This window comes from Pseudochaenichthys georgianus, chromosome 11 (assembly GCF_902827115.2).
Source record: "Pseudochaenichthys georgianus chromosome 11, fPseGeo1.2, whole genome shotgun sequence".
Taxonomy (NCBI): Eukaryota; Metazoa; Chordata; class Actinopteri; order Perciformes; family Channichthyidae; genus Pseudochaenichthys; species Pseudochaenichthys georgianus.
The window spans coordinates 20,988,745-21,006,592 of NC_047513.1; the positions used below are offsets into that span (position 1 = coordinate 20,988,745).

Consider the following 17,848-nt stretch of genomic DNA (forward strand, 5'->3'; position numbering starts at 1 on the left):
CTCTTACCCAAGTGTCCCCCAGGTCAAATCAAACATTGTAATACAAGTTAAACAAATATGCAAAGTAGTTTCTTATTTCTAAAGTCTTTGTGTTGGTTTCCATTTATCATGTAATTATGTGCAATACAATTCTGGCCACATTACATCTATTTGTACATCTGTTTGGTAATAAGGGCAGAAAGGAGAAGTACAAAAAGAAGAGGAGTTTTAGACTGAAGAATGAACTGGAGTTGTCCAAATCACTGCAGCTGGGAAACAATCTTTCTCCACAATCCTCCAAGAGGGATTTTTGAGACAAGGTTCACAAGAAGCACAATGCAGATCCCTTAACATCTCCTTCTCTTGTCTTTCACTGACAGGGGTTATCTTTGAAAGAAAAACAAACCCTGCCATGTCAACTTTGCGCCTTTGACCTTGTTGGACATAACCGGACGTGTCAAACCATCAGCTCAGTCATGACCTGACATTATTTGACCCCAGGGTGGAACAGCCCCAACTTCAATTATCATGTTGCGTGCGTGTGTGTGTTTTGGTCCCACATGGGCTTACTTAAAAACAGCAACATTATGAGTTCAAGGGCCGAGAACAAAGACTTCAATAGGCATTTTTTCTGTTTACAAATAAAAACAACTTTAATGGAGTTAACAGTTGACATGCAGGAAAACAGCTGTGTGGTTGAAAGCTATACAAAGACACAGTATGCTAATGGACAATGAACTGAATATAGCTCTAGGATATCATCACAACCTGAGGATCCTTGTCACACTACATGTGCGGTATTACACGTCCTGTTGTTCTGTACTACTTCCTGTTTGTGTGTGGATTTCTCTGAGGGGGTTACTTTAAGGATTTTAAATCTAAGTCTGATGTAAAACAATATCTAGATTCCATGCGGGAAGCCTGCAGCCATATTGGTTTCACTTATCCTGTTACATACAGTATGAGTACACTCCTCCCTCTGAATGGGAGCCAGAGGTTACTTTAGGACAAGTGGGGCTTGTGATTTTGCAACCCTTTACCCTCTGGACATAATTTGATAGGAAGTCTGCAAGCTTTAAAGAAGATGGGTTAACCCATATGGTCGAAGATATCTATATTGAGCTGTAAGTGGAGGGATAAAAAAGAAAAAGATACATATCTGGCAGTCTGATGCCAACCACTTCCTCTTCTGCGTCTGTGTGATAGCTGCAGTATGTGTGACTGAAGATATGTATGTTGCGTACGTATGTGCGGCTGTCTCAGCTGTGTTTGTGTGATCTGTGTTTCTTGTGTTTCTTCTTCTTCTTGTCCTCTTTGTCGTGCTCGTGGCGTCTCTTCTTGGATTTGCATTCGTCACTGGTGCTGTTGCTGCTGTCGCTCCCTGACTCCTTCCTCTCCTCTTCCTCTTCTTCTTCATTTTCTTCTCCTGGAGGATATAAATACAAGGAGAATGTAAGATTTGTGTTATATCGGAAGCATAATGTACAAAAGAATGTATCTCTATTGTTGTATATTCTCTCTGGTTGTACATATTGCCAATTGTGTATATTCAATGGGATTTTGGTCTTCCTTTACCTTTCTTTATAGAGGACCCTTTATTTTTTGCCCAACAGGTTCAACTGATTGACAGTGACACATGTTCTGCATTAGGGCCAATCAAATTATGTTTGTACTGCTGCATTCACTTGATATCTGTTCTTGCCTTGAAGGTCTCTGATCAAAGGATTTTTGCACAGATCTAATTTCGAATATGTTTTCTTCAATAAATGTGATAATCTGTATCTAAGGTGCTTCATCTTAGTTGGATAAGGGGTGGGTGCCGTTTTATTTACCTCTTATTATGTGGCAACAAAAGGATCTTGAGCATCGACCATGCAGAGATTATAACAGGGTTCATACACTTTTTCACCAATGATTTTCCATGACTTTTCCATGACCTCTCAATGACCTTTACCTCATTTTCCATGACCAAAAAAAAATTCCCACTGAAAATGGTTTATTTGAACATGGAACAGGAAAACAACATCTGCATATGAAACATGTTGTGCCGATCTAAAACAAATCAAATAGTAGGCTTACTAGCTTCTACACGCTAAAGCAACTGTAGTCAGGGAGGCAAAGTCATCAGGTATGAAAAAGGTGGCAAGGACCCGACCCTGACCCCCTGAAAGCAGCAGTGTCAATAATAACAGAAACGCCAAAAGTCACATCTAATAGAAATATATAAAAGCATTTATTTTAATTGTGTAGCAGTCAGTTTATAATTCTGGCAGCACTGTTGAGCATTTTGAAAATGTATTGTCATGCCTCTGTTCAAGGCTTAGTCTTTCTATCTGTATAGCCACTGGTGTAAGTTCATAAACTCAACAAGTACTATACGTGGGTACAATTTTGAGATACTTGTACTTTATTTAAGTATTTCAATGTTTTGCTACTTTGTACTTCTACTCCTCTACAGTTCAGAGGTACATGGTGTACTTCTCCTCCACTACAGTTCAGAGGTACATGGTGTACTTTTCCTCCTCTACATGTATCTAATCCCTTTAGTTACTTTACAGATGATGTGAAATATAACCAAGTGTTGAATCAGACTTTAGTTCCACCTGGAGTAAATCCACCAGCTACCCTGCAGTCTACAAAGTCATTCAGACTAGCTGCACCTTTACCAGCTTTGAGAACACTTTCATGATCAATCATTATAAAACATATCATATATATTATTCTGAAATGGACCAATCTGCACAACGACTACTTTTACTGTCGCTACTTTACTACTATATTTTGATGATAATACTTTTGTACTTTTACTTGAGTAACATTTTGAATGCAGGACTTTTACTGTAACAGAGTATTCCTACACTCTGGTACTTCTACTTTTACTCAAGTACAATATCTGAGTACTTCTACTTTAACTAAAGATCAGAGTACTTCTACTTTTACTCAAGTACAAGATCTGAGTACTTCTACTTTTACTCAAGTACAAGACTGAGTACTTCTACTTTTACTCAAGTACAAGATCTGAGTACTTCTACTTTTACTCAAGTACAAGACCTGAGTACTTCTACTTTTACTCAAGTACAAGACCTGAGTACTTATACTCAAGTACAAGATCTGAGTACTATACTTTTATTAAGTACAAGATCTGAGTACTTCCACTTCTACTAAAGTACAAGATCTGAGTACTTCTACTAAAGTACAAGATCTGAGTACTTCTACTCGTACAAGATCTGAGTACTTCTACTTTTACTCAAGTACAAGACTGAGTACTTCTACTTTTACTCAAGTACAAGATCTGAGTACTTCTACTTTTACTCAAGTACAAGATCTGAGTACTTCTACTTTTACTCAAGTACAAGACTGAGTACTTATACTCAAGTACAAGATCTGAGTACTTCTTTTATTAAGTACAAGATCTGAGTACTTCACTTCTACTAAGTACAAGATCTGAGTACTTCTACTAAGTACAAGATCTGAGTACTTACTTACTAAGTACAAGATCTGAGTACTTCTACTAAAGTACAAGACTGAGTACTTATACTCAAGTACAAGATCTGAGTACTTACTTTTATTAAGTACAAGATCTGAGTACTTCCACTTCTACTAAAGTACAAGATCTGAGTACTTCTACTAAAGTACAAGATCTGAGTACTTCTACTTTTACTCAAGTACAAGACCTGAGTACTTCTACTTTTACTCAAGTACAAGATCTGAGTACTTCTACTTTTAAGAACAACATCTGAGTACTTTTACTCTAGCACAATATCTATACTTATACCACCTCCGTTTATAGCTATGAAAAAAACTATTAGAAAACGAAGGCTAAAGCTAAGTCAGATAGTGACAATGTATGCTAGCTAGCTAGCTCAACGATTCCTTAATGATATTGTGACAGAAAAACATTTCAGTTCACATCACGCTCTGCCGCTCTGCTCTGAACACCTGAACGGCCCGTTCTAACAGCTGTTCACCAGCGGTGCAGTCTGTGCCACAGTGACTCCGCACAGTTAACGAACGCACCGTAGCTAATCTAGCTGACCCTCATACCGGAGCAGCGAGCACACAGCTCGCGCTTCATATATTAAAAAATAACACCATGCGCGTCATGATGGCACACAGGGCCGGCCCTCGGCATAGGCAGTATAGGCGAATGCTAAGGGCGCATCAACACATAGGGGGCGCCGAAAAAAGAAAAAAAAAGTTAGAATTTTTCTTTTCTTATTCATTTAAACAATTTTTTTAAAATGTAAACACAATTTCCCGATTTTGGATCAACAAAGTACATCTTATTATCTTATACTAACAGAACTACGCATATATTGCGTCAGCGCCCATAAAACTCTGGCACACCCGCCCCCCCCAAAAATCCAATTTGAACTTGCCCCAGTCCCAGTAAAACCAGAGGTTTATGTGAAGAATTGTTCTTTTTTGAAATAATGGTTTTAGTGTGCAATATAGGTTTTAATTTTGTATTTGTATTCATTTTAAATAAATCAAAACTCCCAAAAAACGTACACAGCTTCTGTGTGCTTTCGGTGCTTTTATTGACATTGGAATTTACATTGGAATTGACATTGTAAGCGGCCGTGGGGGGAGAGCTTTAGAGAGCTCTCTCCTGAACGACTGAGAGGCTCTGATAACCTCAGCTCAGTGAGGTAAAGGCACACCTTTATATGATCATTATAGTTATAAAAAAATAAGAGAATAGGTGAAAAACAGTATAAAATACTGACAGTACAAAAAAGTTGTTATTAATAAACAAGAATACAGTTTGAAAGGGGAGTGATTTGTAAAATATCCATAAAGAAAAAGAAAATCTGCTTACAGTTCTGTTTCATCTGGGTGTTGAGAGATTGTTCCATAGATCTCCTAATGTTGCTCTCAAAGTGCACCAGATTGATGCTTGTAACTTCAATATTAAAAAAAAAAGGTCTACCCATGGGTGCATGCCCCCGGACCCCCCTAGAGGAGGTGAGGTCCCTCCCCCACTTAAATCATGTTCAAATGGATAGGAAACTAAATACAGTTGCACACATCTGTGTCAATATCTTTCTGTGTTGGTGGTCATGCCACAACCGTGCACGCGCAAATCATAGTGAGTGTCTGCATTTGGGGGGGCCGCCAGCTAAAATCTTGCCTAGGGCGGCAAATTGGTCAGGGCCGGCCCTGATGCACATAACAGCTCATTTTATTTGACGCAATTTTAGTTACATTTCCATGACTTTCCAAAACTTTGGGAAAAACATCGTTTTCCATAACTTTTCCAGGGCCTGGAATTTGCATTTTGAATTTCCATGACTTTTCCAGGTTTCAATGACCGTACGAACCCTGTTATAAGCAACGAGACAGCCGGTGCAATTCCTCAAAACTCAGTCATAAAACATTTACTTTTCATTACATCAGCAGAAAAAGCCACCACAGAGACAACATTTTTGTCGATTCTCAAGAAGCCGTCTTACATCTCTTACAGTCATGCATTGCCAATCAGAGACATGTGGGTTGTTGTGTCAGATGACTCACAACCGAGAATACAAAATGAAAGGACAGTTCGGGGAAAAAGGAAGTGATGCAGGACAGTAACTGTCATGATTTTACCTTCTTTTTCTTTTTCTTTTTGTCTGAGTCTAGCTGTGGTGCAACAGCTGGGGTCAGCAGTGGTTGTTGCCGTGACGCTGCATCCTCCTCTTCAGGCACCAGAGCGTACTGCAAGCCCGGAGTGGAGAAACAGTCCTTTGTGAAGTGACCTGAAAAGGGTAACGATTTCCTTTATACTACGCACATTTAAAAGTGATTTCAAGCAAATATCACTGTAGAAAAGTGAAAAAAAACATGAAGTATCTTTGTTTGCTGTCTTTCGAGATATGACTGTAGTACCTTTGCAGCCGCACTTTGAGCATGTTGTGTTGAGAACAGCTTCCAGTGTGATCCTGTTGCCTGTGTGATCTCTGAATTTCCTACGTCGCCTCTGATCTTGGCTGCAACCACAAACAGACAATGTTACAAGTCTGTGCACCCATGTTGAGACACAAACTTGCAGATATTATAAAACCACGAGCACTTACTCTCCGTTAACATTGTTTGGGTCAAAGTCCTGTCCTGTTCCCTGATTGACAGCTTTCATGAGAAGGACAACTTCACCTTGTCGCCTTGAATCTGGGAGATGGGGCACAAGATATCAGTCTTTCTGCTCACTTCACTGACACAGAATGTGTCTGTGTGTGTCTTCTTACCTCTCTCCAATGACTTTAATCCAGATCTTTTCCCCATATCGACAATCTCTGAGGCATTCTCACCCTCGATGCTGACATCTCACTCACATGTACCAGGCCTGTATGTGCAATGCAAAAAAAATTGTTTGGATGATGGATTTTTCACAGTAAAACATTGCTTATATCACCCTCCAGTGGTGGAAACGAACAGCAGTATTTAGTAGGACATGCAGGTTCAAGGACGATTGTGCTGAGGCAAATCATAATAAAAAATTAAGTAAAGGGTGAAAATAGAACATATGAATGACATCTTGATTCATCAATGTGTTCAACTTCTTAGCAACCCTTACCAACGGCAAACACTCTAACCCTTTACTAAAGAAGTCCATGTTCCCACTGTGTCACTATGCTAACATAAGACATTATACAATAATGCTTGCTCTATGTAACATATCCACATATTGCAGGTCACTTACAGCCTCTTTGTTTTATACAAAACAAAGCAGAACTGAATATCCATAGTGCAATCGGAGGAGGAGTTTTGAAATAATGTTGAATCCCAATCTAGTAGCAACATGTAGCTTTAGGTGCCTTGCAGCCTCTTTTGCTAACTATTGCTGAGACAGCTCCATCAATCACTGACAGACACTTTGCAAAGAGGGCTGCTTATTGCTTCCTGTGTTCTTTTCTACTAACTGCATTGGTTTTGGCCCTGGCCAAAGTCCCATGATGCAGTGGTTTTACCTGGCTGCCGATGCAGGTGTTGATTTATATCGTGTATCTGCCACATCATGTTTCTTAGTTTTGTTTCTCATTATAGTTCATGTCAGTGTAGATTTAACTGCTTTCCCACCATTGCAAGCTTTAAAATATTCCCCTAAAGGTTTAATATTCTTATTTTTGTTGTCTGCTACTCACTCCTCTGTATTTGGTGGTTGTTTAAGCTTTTTACAGCACGTTCTCTTCCAATTGTGAATGTAACTGTGTACATGTGACTTTTCCCCTCTGAGATTTTTAAATGTTTATATTAAAAGTCTACTATAACTTTCGCCCCACCTTCCTTCTTGTAGCCTGGCAGTCTCACAAAGGCTCCGTATGTCTGCACAGAGACCACCTCTCCTTTGGAAATGCTGTGTAATGGTTGGCAGACCCTCCAGTCCAGCAGGCTCGTGTGCCTGGCCATCACTGTCGGACATGTTCTCAGCAGGACGGGACAACAGGGATCAATCAGTTCTAGAAGATTGAGAGTTGAATAATTGAATTACTTGCGGTGTCAAAAATATAGGCGTGAATGTTCCTTTTGAAGATGAGGTTGTTTTTAGTCCATATAAATTCCTATACAACACTCCCAATCAAGTATTTTGGAGGCAAGAGTTACAGAAAACACTCATTTTATTGATATAGATAAGACACTATTCCAGTGCATCTTTTTAAACTACTCCATTATTGCAAACTAATAAACAATAATGGCATCTATATGGTGTGTAAATCAAGCTGTGTAATAGGGGACACTGTACTTTATTATAAAGTATTGTATACCTGTGGGCTAATATTTATAAATGGCTAAACAAAAAGTATATTAAATTGCATAAAATAACATGGTTTTAAAATTGTTTTAAGAGTTATTTTTAACACAAATGTAATTAAACGTCTTTTTAACACATCAATATAAAGACATATAATTTGAGTTTTTAAAATATACAATGTTGTGTAGTTACCAAAATCCTCTTTCTTATTTAGCATTAGAAAAAAAATGCTGCTAAATTCTCTTAAATTGGGATACATAATAAGCAGACGCACTTCGGATATATTTAAAATATTAAAAGACTACAGTACTTTTCTGTTTTGGTTTTTTGTTTTGTTTGTCTACCCTCCCTCCCAAATGTAAAGCGTCTTTGGGTTCAAGAAAAGCGCTATAGAAATAAAATGTATTATTATTATTACAGTACACATGCTTAACTTTACATCTGCTGTAACATAATAGCTTAGCTTGAAAAGTAGCAATGAGGCTAACGTTAGTTCGCTAGATTAAAGCATTGTTTTAGCTAACACGATTATCCCGAGAACCAACAATAGGATAATCTGTCCGTACGCGATGTATAAATTCCAATCGATAATTGCATAGATAGTGTACAACGTATTTCTAATTTTGCAGAAAACATACAAATAAAATAGTGTTACCTTACGTCTTAGCAAAACTGGTTCAGATTAACATCCGGGGCAGGTCAGTTTACCAACAAGCCATGTGAACCAATCAGTGCAGTCGGTACAGGCCTCCACCAATCAGATGCATCATATGCACCGGAAGTAGTTTCCTGTTCTTCTTCGTTGTCGCTCGACGTCCCTCCGAAAAAGACGTCCATTCATTTTTTATAAACTCTAGCAATAACTCCGACGCTTTTGCCTTTTCTTGTTGACTATCTCAGGATGATTGAACCCAAGAAGAGACCGGCGGACATGGCGGTGGTTCCAGCCGCCGTGAAGCGGCCCCGGATGGAGCTGGTGGCGGCGGCGCAGTCCCAGCAACTCGTGGCCATGGTGCGTAGAGTAACTACAACCAAAGTCCTCATTTATATCTATCAGAGGCAAACAACACTGAAACACATAATTAATTACTACATTTATGAACTACATGTCGTCTTAAGTGCACTAAGAATTGTTTTTAGGTGCATACATGGAACTATGTGGCTAGCTAAACCCCTACGCAGGAAAATAAAAATAACATCACTGTGATGTGTTTTTAATGTTCAGAAACAAGGCCTGGAAAAAACCGAAATAGACTTAAAATGTGTTTATTGTTAATATCTTTTGTTTTTTAGATGACAGATTAGTTACCAGGTCACATTTCGAATCAATTAATCTGCAAGTCTCTAAAATGCAGTTTGCACTCTACTGTGATAAACATATATGTAACATTTTGACAAAAAATTATTAGTAATCATGTAGAAAGAAATTCTTATAGTAAATGTAATGCCCTCTAAGTATTAGCTATATCTTGCTTAAACGAATGCAGTCTCATACAATACCCTTGCATTACATCCTACATTTGTGAAGGTTATAATGTTTATCTAAGTTGAAACTTAGACAAAAGCCACTAAAACTCGTGTTTACCTTAAATCCACTGTAATAAACATCAACTGTACAACTTAACCAATTACATATTATGGAAAACTATTGATTCTCAACATAGCACAGCCATTATAGATCTTGGGGTCAAAATGCATAGTATTAGCTAAAAGCAAAGCCTATGACACATGTCCTATTTGTTTTTGTTACATAACTGGCCTGGAAAGTCTATGTAAGACAGATTGTTTTGAATAGCTTCAAATATATCTTTGTTTTTTTTCTGACTGAAATGTGTGGTTACTCATTAGTTGACACATTTTATGCTGAAAACATTTACAACTGTTAATTTATTATTGGGCTGTAATGCTGATGTTAAATTAATCATATATATTGACCTTTAATTCATCTCCCATAGGGTCCTCCACGGTCCTCCAGCCTGCAGGCTCCCATTATGCTGATGTCTGGTCACGAGGGCGAGGTCTACTGCTGCAAGTTTCACCCCAACGGATCCACGCTGGCCTCCTCGGGATTTGATAGGCTAATTTGTAAGATATTTAAAATCCTGAGGCTCACACGTCCTTGGTTAAACTTACAAACATATTTCAGTTACTGTGAATAACGTGTTGTAAACTGTGTTTCTCTGCTGCAGTGATGTGGAATGTGTACGGAGATTGTGACAATTATGCTACGATGAAGGGCCACAGTGGAGCAGTGATGGAGCTGCACTACAACACAGATGGCAGGTAGGAACGATCACAGATTAAGTACAATTCTAAGATATATTCTAAAGCATAAAACAAAGTAACACCAATGTGAGCATTTTTTTTTCGAGAGTACTTGTCCATGGATAAGTGAGTTTGGCAATGTACTTGTCCCAATACTTTTTTCACTTGTCCAGAATGGACAACAATTGGGGCCACTGGAATCTTCTTCTTCGCCATCGTATTTTACATTTTCCCACGGTTTTAGGACACCGCTAACGTAAGTGAGCGGTGAGCTTTTACTGCATCACACATAGGGTTGGGTATCGTTTGGATTTGAACGATTCCGGTTATTTTCGGTTCTCGATTCCGGTTCTTTGAGAGGGTAAAAATAAGTCCCATGACAAACTGGGAAAAAATATATTTATGAAAACATTAAGTCAAATCTGTATTCCTATTTACAAATCACTTCATACTGGTGAATTTCTTACGGTTATTGAATACAATTATATAAAAATGATCTCTGCATTGTTTAGTTAGTTCTAAGTGGTGCAGTTTGAGAATGTACAATTGGCCCTGTGTCCTCTGATGTTACACTGCAACCTGCCTGTGAGACAGAGTCCAACCACACATGTCCAACACATAGGACATAACCTAATAATAATAATAATACATTATATGTATAGCCTATAGGCCTAGCGCTTTTCTACAACTCAAAGATGCTTGCACGCTTACACATGTCCTGCAATACACCTGCTGCAGCTGCTCACTGTTTGTAAAAGTAAATAAATAGTATTTTAATTTCAATAATGTAGCTACTTTCTATACCCTGCTTCATAAACAATACTGACATCCCTGTGCTCCTCCGAGTCTGGGGGTCCGGGGATGTGAGGACAGCGCTAGGACACAGACAGGGAGGCTGCTTCACTTCATAAAAGAAATGGCGGTCAATATTAACAACATAGGAGTTAAAACGCTTAATAACCTTCACTACGTGTTAGAGAAAGAATATAGAAAGTTTGACAAAGATGAGGCAGTTAAACGGGCAGCGGATCCGCTGTGTGTAGAGAGAGAGAGAGAGACGCTGAGCTGCACCGTGCAGCGATCAGCTGATACGGAGCATATGAGAGAGCTGCAGTCCGCGGGGCTCGGCCTCGCCTCCTTTCCTCACAACTCTTATTAATCCCGGGACCGGACAATTGTTATTTGTTCCTACTTGGAACCAAGTTTTGCTTCCCAACCCTGCCACTGTGCTACACTTCCCGCCCCGTTCCGCCCCCGTCTAACTGTACAGAAAGCGGCGAGATACATTTACTTAGGAATCGACAAGCAGAACCGAAACTAACATTTCTAAACGAACAATGGCGGACACGGACAATTTGCGAAGGAGTTCTGCCTTTTGTAAACTGAATTTATCAATAATTTGTCAATAAATCGGGGCGAAAAACGTCACTTGTCCGCCGGACAAGTCAATTGAAAGATCTACTTGTCCGATATTGTAAATAACACGTCCCGGACGGTGGGACGTGTACTTTTTCGCACACTGAACACACAAACCTTTGAATGACGGTTGTCAGAATAAACACTATAGTTCAAGGGGGGATTTAATTCAATACAAGTCAACTTACTCCTTACCTTGCAAAACCACCTTCAAAGCTAAATGAACTATTTAATCTAGTTCTTGTAAACAATTGGACATGATTACACACGTTCCATTTGTTAAATGTATCACTTGGCTTAGGTTACTGGCAAGAGATGTGTCAAACCCATGCTTCCTAATTCATGGTCAATAAGGTGGATGAATGTGTCAAACTGTGTTTTCTTGCTCTGTATTTCAGCATGCTGTTTTCAGCGAGCACAGACAAGACTGTAGGAGTGTGGGACAGTGAAACTGGAGAGAGAATCAAGCGCCTGAAGGGCCACACCTCCTTCGTTAACACCTGTTACCCAGCCCGTCGAGGGCCCCAACTCGTCTGTACCGGCAGTGATGACGGGACCGTCAAGGTATAATAATAAATTGTTGAATTGGATGATATTTCATTTCATTTTGATATCCTCTCTCACAAGTCTCATTAACAGACCCTTATTATGTGGTCTTTAATTTATCTCAAGTACCCCAGTCCATTTGATCAGGCTCCTGTTAATCTTCCTACATGTGTTTGTCACTGTTGTAGCTGTGGGACATCCGTAAGAAAGGGGCGATCCACACTTTCCAGAACACCTACCAGGTGCTCGCTGCGACATTCAATGACACCAGTGATCAGATCCTTTCAGGAGGTATCGACAATGACATCAAGGTACTGGCCTACAGCATACACAGAAAACCTGGGAATTGCAATTTCATGTGCTATAAGAAAATGTTTTAGTTTTTCCACTTGCCCCTGGATTTCAACCTCAATAAGGAAAATGTTTATAATCTGTGTTCTTTACATATAGGCCTGTACTCTGTATGTCCTGTGGCTTGAACTCCGTCATCAGCTGTTTCTATGTTGTGCAGGTGTGGGACCTGAGGCAGAACAAGCTGATCTACAATATGCACGGCCATGGTGACTCAGTGACTGGACTCAGCCTGAGCTCTGAGGGATCATACCTTCTCTCAAACTCCATGGATAACACAGGTAAGATGTTTATTTGTATAACAAAAATAATTTTCTTAAGCTTATAAGAGTGTCATTGCAATGGCCAGATGGTTCATTTTGCTTTCTTTAATTCCTCTGTGTAGTGCGTATTTGGGATGTTCGACCATTTGCACCCAAGGAGAGATGTGTGAAGATTTTCCAGGGCAACGTTCACAACTTTGAGAAGGTAACATCAATAACTCTGACCTGTATGTACTGACATGTTCTTCCACTGTTAATACCATCCGGGGGGTATATATATTGAGGAAAATACTTGAATAATAAAAATTCCACCTAGCAACAATTATTTTTCCCTAAAAGGCATCGAAATATGTCACTTTTTTTACTTGCAATAAACAGCACATGATGCTCTTGTCCTTCTTATAACAATGCTGTTTCTAACATCTCTTCCTGTCTTTCAGAATTTGCTGAGGTGCTCCTGGTCTACTGACGGCAGTAAGATAGCTGCCGGCTCAGCTGACAGGTGAGGCAACACAAACAAACAAACTCCCATACACATAGACATTTGTATTAGGGGTCTGGGGCCGATATTCCGTATTTGATCGATTATCGGTATCGGCCTTTTTTTTATCAAATTGCCGATAAAACTTTGGCTCTGATGCGGCCGTTTCTCTGGCTGCAGTCACCACTCTGTCTACACGAGCAATGTCCCGCCCACAGCGCTATCTGATAGGCTATTACTGAAGATTTTCCGGGCGGGAGCCAGCCAGAGGGGGCTGCGAGTGGAGCCTCGCAGTTTTTCAGGTTGATATGTGAAGCTCATTAGCTAGCCAACATGTATCTAGCAAATGTTTAGCAAAATATTAGAAGTGAGGCTACTAGACTAACGTTAGGTCTACTGTAATAGCCTCACTTTTAATAGTTTGCAAAACATTAGCACAGGGTTGCCAACTTTGGGTACCTGGCTGGAGTGAGATTTTGGTATCATGGGTTTAATTACACATATGTGCACGAAATGACTGCTATCGTGTCAGTAGCGGGACCTTAGCATATATAGAATATATATAGAATATATACAAATACACAACATTGGACACAGACTATAAAGGGCACACAGTTTCAGTCACTAATGAAAGTCAAACACATGTTTGTTTCCACTGTTTTATTGTGTGCCTGTCGCGATAAACAATTAATTGACTTATCGTACGATAAATAAAAATGAACTCGATAAATTGCCATTTACATGAGGATGTGACTAGCAGTTTGAAAGAATGTACTTGAATTATTATTATATATTATCATTATGTCAGTGGTCTAAAATGGTCATAGAACGGTGCCGACAATATTACGTTTATTGCAATAATTTCCGGGAAAATCTATCCAACAAAATTAATTATCGTGAGAGGCCTACACACGAAACACACACACACAAACAAATCTACAGACTTACTGCCTAATATATTAATTAACACACTCACCCTCATATACTCTTTGACTCTATTTTGGCCTAGTAGAACAATAAGCAGCAGACTTTTACTTTTTATCATTTCTACTAGATCTTAGATCTGCGCAAGCGCAATACGGGTCGGCAGTGGCGGCTCCGTAGTATTTTTGTTGGGTAATCTATGATAGGGCCGCCTAACCCATACAGTGGTGGGGCTCAAGTCAGTATTTGCAATGTAATTACATACACGCTCCCCTTGACAGTGAAACGTCACGCGTGAGGTTTAGATTATTGATTATTTCCCTGTCTCAATCCAAATTGAACTGTATGAAATAAAAAGGAACATTTGTCTTGTAGTAAATAAAAAGGGCGACCTGGAGCCAATCCTGCAATTTCCCCACAGGTGAAAGATTTGACTTGCTGAAAGCCCAACCCCTGTAGGGGGGTCTGGGGAGATTCTCCTCCAGGAGATTTTTTGAAATACTAACATAAAATACACATTCTGGTACTCTATTACTACACGACATGTTTAAAAAAAATGAATGCCATTTTAGTTTTGTGTTACTTTGTTCTGAAAGCTGAACCTGCTGCTCCTCACAGAGAGAAGAGGCTGTGTGAATTACTTTACATTGTGGATAAGGGTGGATGGCCCCCATTGTTCTGTGTGTCAAAATGAAAGACAGCCCACACACCTATCAATCATCAAACCGTGGGGTCTTATTTCATTACCTGTTGATTTCTATCAACACGTAATGCTGTATCGATGTATATAGAGATGTACTACAGCAAAAGTATTCTCCGTCGGGACTTCCTGCAACAACAGACGCCGTTATCTTGATTCTGATTGGCCAGAAGACATTATCAAAGATGTTCTATTGAGAAGACAATCACTACGTGACAAAAGTTTTCAAAACCGTTTCTAGTCTTCGGTATTCTGGTATTCGGTGTTTTGGCGTGAGAATAGTTTGGGCAGCGTGAGATTGAGAGTGAAAGCGTGTGTCACACGCCAGATGCATGAGAGTTGGCAACCCTGCATTAGCACTAGTGTTTTGCAGTTGCTAGCAGCTTATTGGGATTTTATACTAGATAGACAGATATAATAAATTAAGCATTATTGTTAGTTAAGCATGTCAGCCTGCAGCCCCACTTCTTGTCTCTCTCTCTAACTCATTGCAGATGACTGCACTAAATAAAAGGGCACAGAGAGGAAACCAGTTGTAAGATGTTTAAAAGTTAATTAAACATAATGCTTAAATGCATTTCAAAGAAGTTGTGTTGGAGTTTGTCTTATTCGACATTTTGACACCAAGATTTTTTTTTTTACTGCAAATGTATATCGGTTCCAAATATCGGTTATCGGTCTCCTTGATTACTAATAATCGGTATCGGTATCGGCCTTGAAAAAGCCATATCGGTCGATCCCTAATTTGTATAATCGTCATTATTACAGTACATTTACATGTATTTCTAGAGGTTGTGCTTCTATTAAACTAAATTCAAGATAAGACATTAGCATGCACTAAACTCACTTGTGTAAATGTGCAGACTTATAATAATTACTTACTTAATTTCCATCTTAGATTGCTGTCAAGCTGTAATGTTCTCGATGCAATTTGACTCTTTCAACTTCTTTTAATCCACCTTCAACAGCACAACTTGATACAACAACATAGCACATGATGTATTGCAACAAAAATAGGAAAATCCTTCAGTGTCCAATGTCTCAGCTTTCTTACGTCAGGAGTCATTCCAGCTGTTTTTCTTGTCTGTGTTTATAGATTTGTGTACATCTGGGACACCACATCACGCAGAATCCTGTACAAGCTGCCGGGACATGCCGGCTCCGTCAACGAAGTCGCCTTTCACCCAGAGGAGCCTATAGGTGAGTCAGTCACTACTTTTAGGATGCATTGACAACAACACATTTTCCTTTTCAAATACAAACTATATTTATCAAGGTGAGTTTTTTAGCACCGCTTCATTTATAATCTCTTTCCGGACTAACATGCCTAAAAACTTAGAATCACATGACCATTTTGTTACACTGGGCATGTGCGTTAGAATAATATTTTTTCCTCTTGCACATGTAGGCTGTAGTAGCACTACATAATCCAGACTTTCACAACGACTGCTAGAATAGTCAACAAGGTGGACAACCCCGGTAATTAATAATACATGTTGAATTGACAACATGTAGTCGATGGTAATGTTGTTAGTTTCCTTCAGGAAAAAGGTAATGTTATGTCAGCTATATAGAATCTGGAAAGCAGACGGTGTGACCAATAAGTTCAGTCCGGCAGCGAGCGATTTTCTGCATCATCATTTTCAAAAGTCTCAGTTTCAGCCCATCCAACGCAGTACTGAAGTTTTCAAACTAAAACGTGTTTATCAGCGTTTTCCGTAGTCTCTGTTTCAGTGTTACGAAAATGCAAGAGATTTGTGGACACTAGGTCTAAACAAAGCAAAGATTATGCATTTAAAAAAAGAAAACACAGTTCCTAGTGTGGAATAGAGATGTTGAAAGACTTTGTGCAGTTTTCTTAAGAAGATAGTCAGGGGATCTAAAGGGAATAATATTTTAATATTCTTGTGGTTTAGCTAAAATGTGGTTTTCACCCAACACTTATTTTGTATGTGTATTTGTTCACCTCAGGCTTAGTTTCAGAACACAACTGACAATAAAAGTGTAATCATCTTTTTCTCTGTCTCTATTCACAGTGCTGTCTGGCGCCAGTGATAAAAGGCTCTACATGGGAGAAATTCAGTAGGGAGTGTGCGAGTGTGGGAGTTTGTTCACCTGGATGAGTGTGTGTCTGTGTGTGTGAGTGTCCTGCTTAAGAAGTGGATGGGTGGTGTCCGACAGTGGGTTTGGAGTCTCTGTAATTTCATGTGCTTCAGCTTGTCAAAGAACAACCTCAACAACCGTTGATCATTGGTCAAAACAACCTCCACAGTGACTTGTTTTTTTTATTCTGAATTGTTTCTTTTTAATAAACTTGAGTATTCTGTAAAAACTGTTTGTGGGATTCATTTGTCATTGTGGGGCATTCCTGTGGTAAAAGGGTTTTTTCTCCACCAAGGAGTTTATGAATTGTGTGTGTGGTTTATTTGTTTGTCGGCAGAATACAAACAAATGCTTGCCTGATTGCTGTTGTCAAAGCATGGGCCATCCAATTCTACTTCTAAAGAAAGCATTGTGCCTTTGCTCTGACTATATTACAATTACTTGACAGTGGCAATAATTAAATACTTCGAGATTGAGGGCTTATAAATAAGTTGTTTGGTAAAAAGACAACGTTTGAGTTGAAATGCAGCAGCAGGATATGGTGCACTTGCACAATGGTGCACAATATCTATCTGGTTGTAATACATTAAGTCAGTTTAATTAGCACTGTGTATAATTTCTGGCATGTGACAGCTGTTTAATTGCACAATGAACATGGTTACTCAACTAAGCAGGGCTTTAAATGTGTGGGTCACTTCACACAGCCTATTAGAAAGGGGCAGGGACAAGTTTGTTTAGCACCTTTTAAACACAGGCAGTTCACAGTGCTTTGAGCTACATAGGGTGGAGAAATTAACCGTTGCAATATTTAACTCAAACAAAATTAGAAGTAGTTGCAGTGCAGAGAAATGACAAAATGTTTTAACTGCTTACTCGTTTTTATTTGAGAAAGCCTTATGCGTAAGTAAACGAAAATGTGATAACTCGTTTTCCATTGATTGTCATATGGCCTTGTGATAACCGACTAAGCGGTAATTATCTGACTGTTCATCATATCTTAACTTTGTAAGACTATCGCACTGCTCGCCTCTCAAGTTAAGTAGCTGGGATTAAACACGGCTGTTAATTATGTTTCTTCCGCTCTGAAT

At 39.2% G+C, this 17,848-nt stretch overlaps 2 protein-coding genes across 2 annotated transcripts; one reads left to right on the forward strand and one right to left on the reverse strand.

The window, feature by feature from the left end:
• Positions 1 to 1,141: 1,141 nt before the first annotated feature.
• zcchc17 (zinc finger, CCHC domain containing 17) lies at positions 1,142 to 7,440 on the reverse strand. The gene is given in 9 exon segments (XM_034094454.2): positions 1,142 to 1,378; positions 1,381 to 1,405; positions 5,572 to 5,720; positions 5,851 to 5,951; positions 6,039 to 6,099; positions 6,102 to 6,269; positions 6,272 to 6,304; positions 7,242 to 7,326; positions 7,328 to 7,440. Coding segments are annotated over 9 exon segments (816 nt in total). The 5' UTR covers positions 7,382 to 7,440; the 3' UTR covers positions 1,142 to 1,238.
• A 1,046-nt stretch (positions 7,441 to 8,486) lies between these two features.
• Positions 8,487 to 16,989, forward strand: snrnp40 (small nuclear ribonucleoprotein 40 (U5)). The gene is made up of 10 exons (XM_034094555.2): positions 8,487 to 8,723; positions 9,667 to 9,796; positions 9,901 to 9,994; positions 11,791 to 11,956; positions 12,127 to 12,249; positions 12,450 to 12,570; positions 12,675 to 12,757; positions 12,993 to 13,054; positions 15,754 to 15,857; positions 16,694 to 16,989. Exons 1-10 carry the CDS (start codon positions 8,613 to 8,615, stop codon positions 16,741 to 16,743), a joined length of 1,044 nt encoding a protein of 347 aa, XP_033950446.1. The 5' UTR covers positions 8,487 to 8,612; the 3' UTR covers positions 16,744 to 16,989.
• The last annotated feature ends 859 nt before the right edge of the window (positions 16,990 to 17,848 follow it).

Excerpts from the sequence above, each read along its gene's own strand:
- snrnp40 (XM_034094555.2), top strand. The coding sequence starts at position 8,613 with ATGATTGAACCCAAGAAGAGACCGGCGGACATGGCGGTGGTTCCAGCC. Across the intron at positions 12,571-12,674 it reads AAACTCCATGGATAACACAG|TGCGTATTTGGGATGTTCGA; the intron begins GTAAGATGTTTA and ends TCCTCTGTGTAG. Across the intron at positions 13,055-15,753 it reads GCTGCCGGCTCAGCTGACAG|ATTTGTGTACATCTGGGACA; the intron begins GTGAGGCAACAC and ends CTGTGTTTATAG.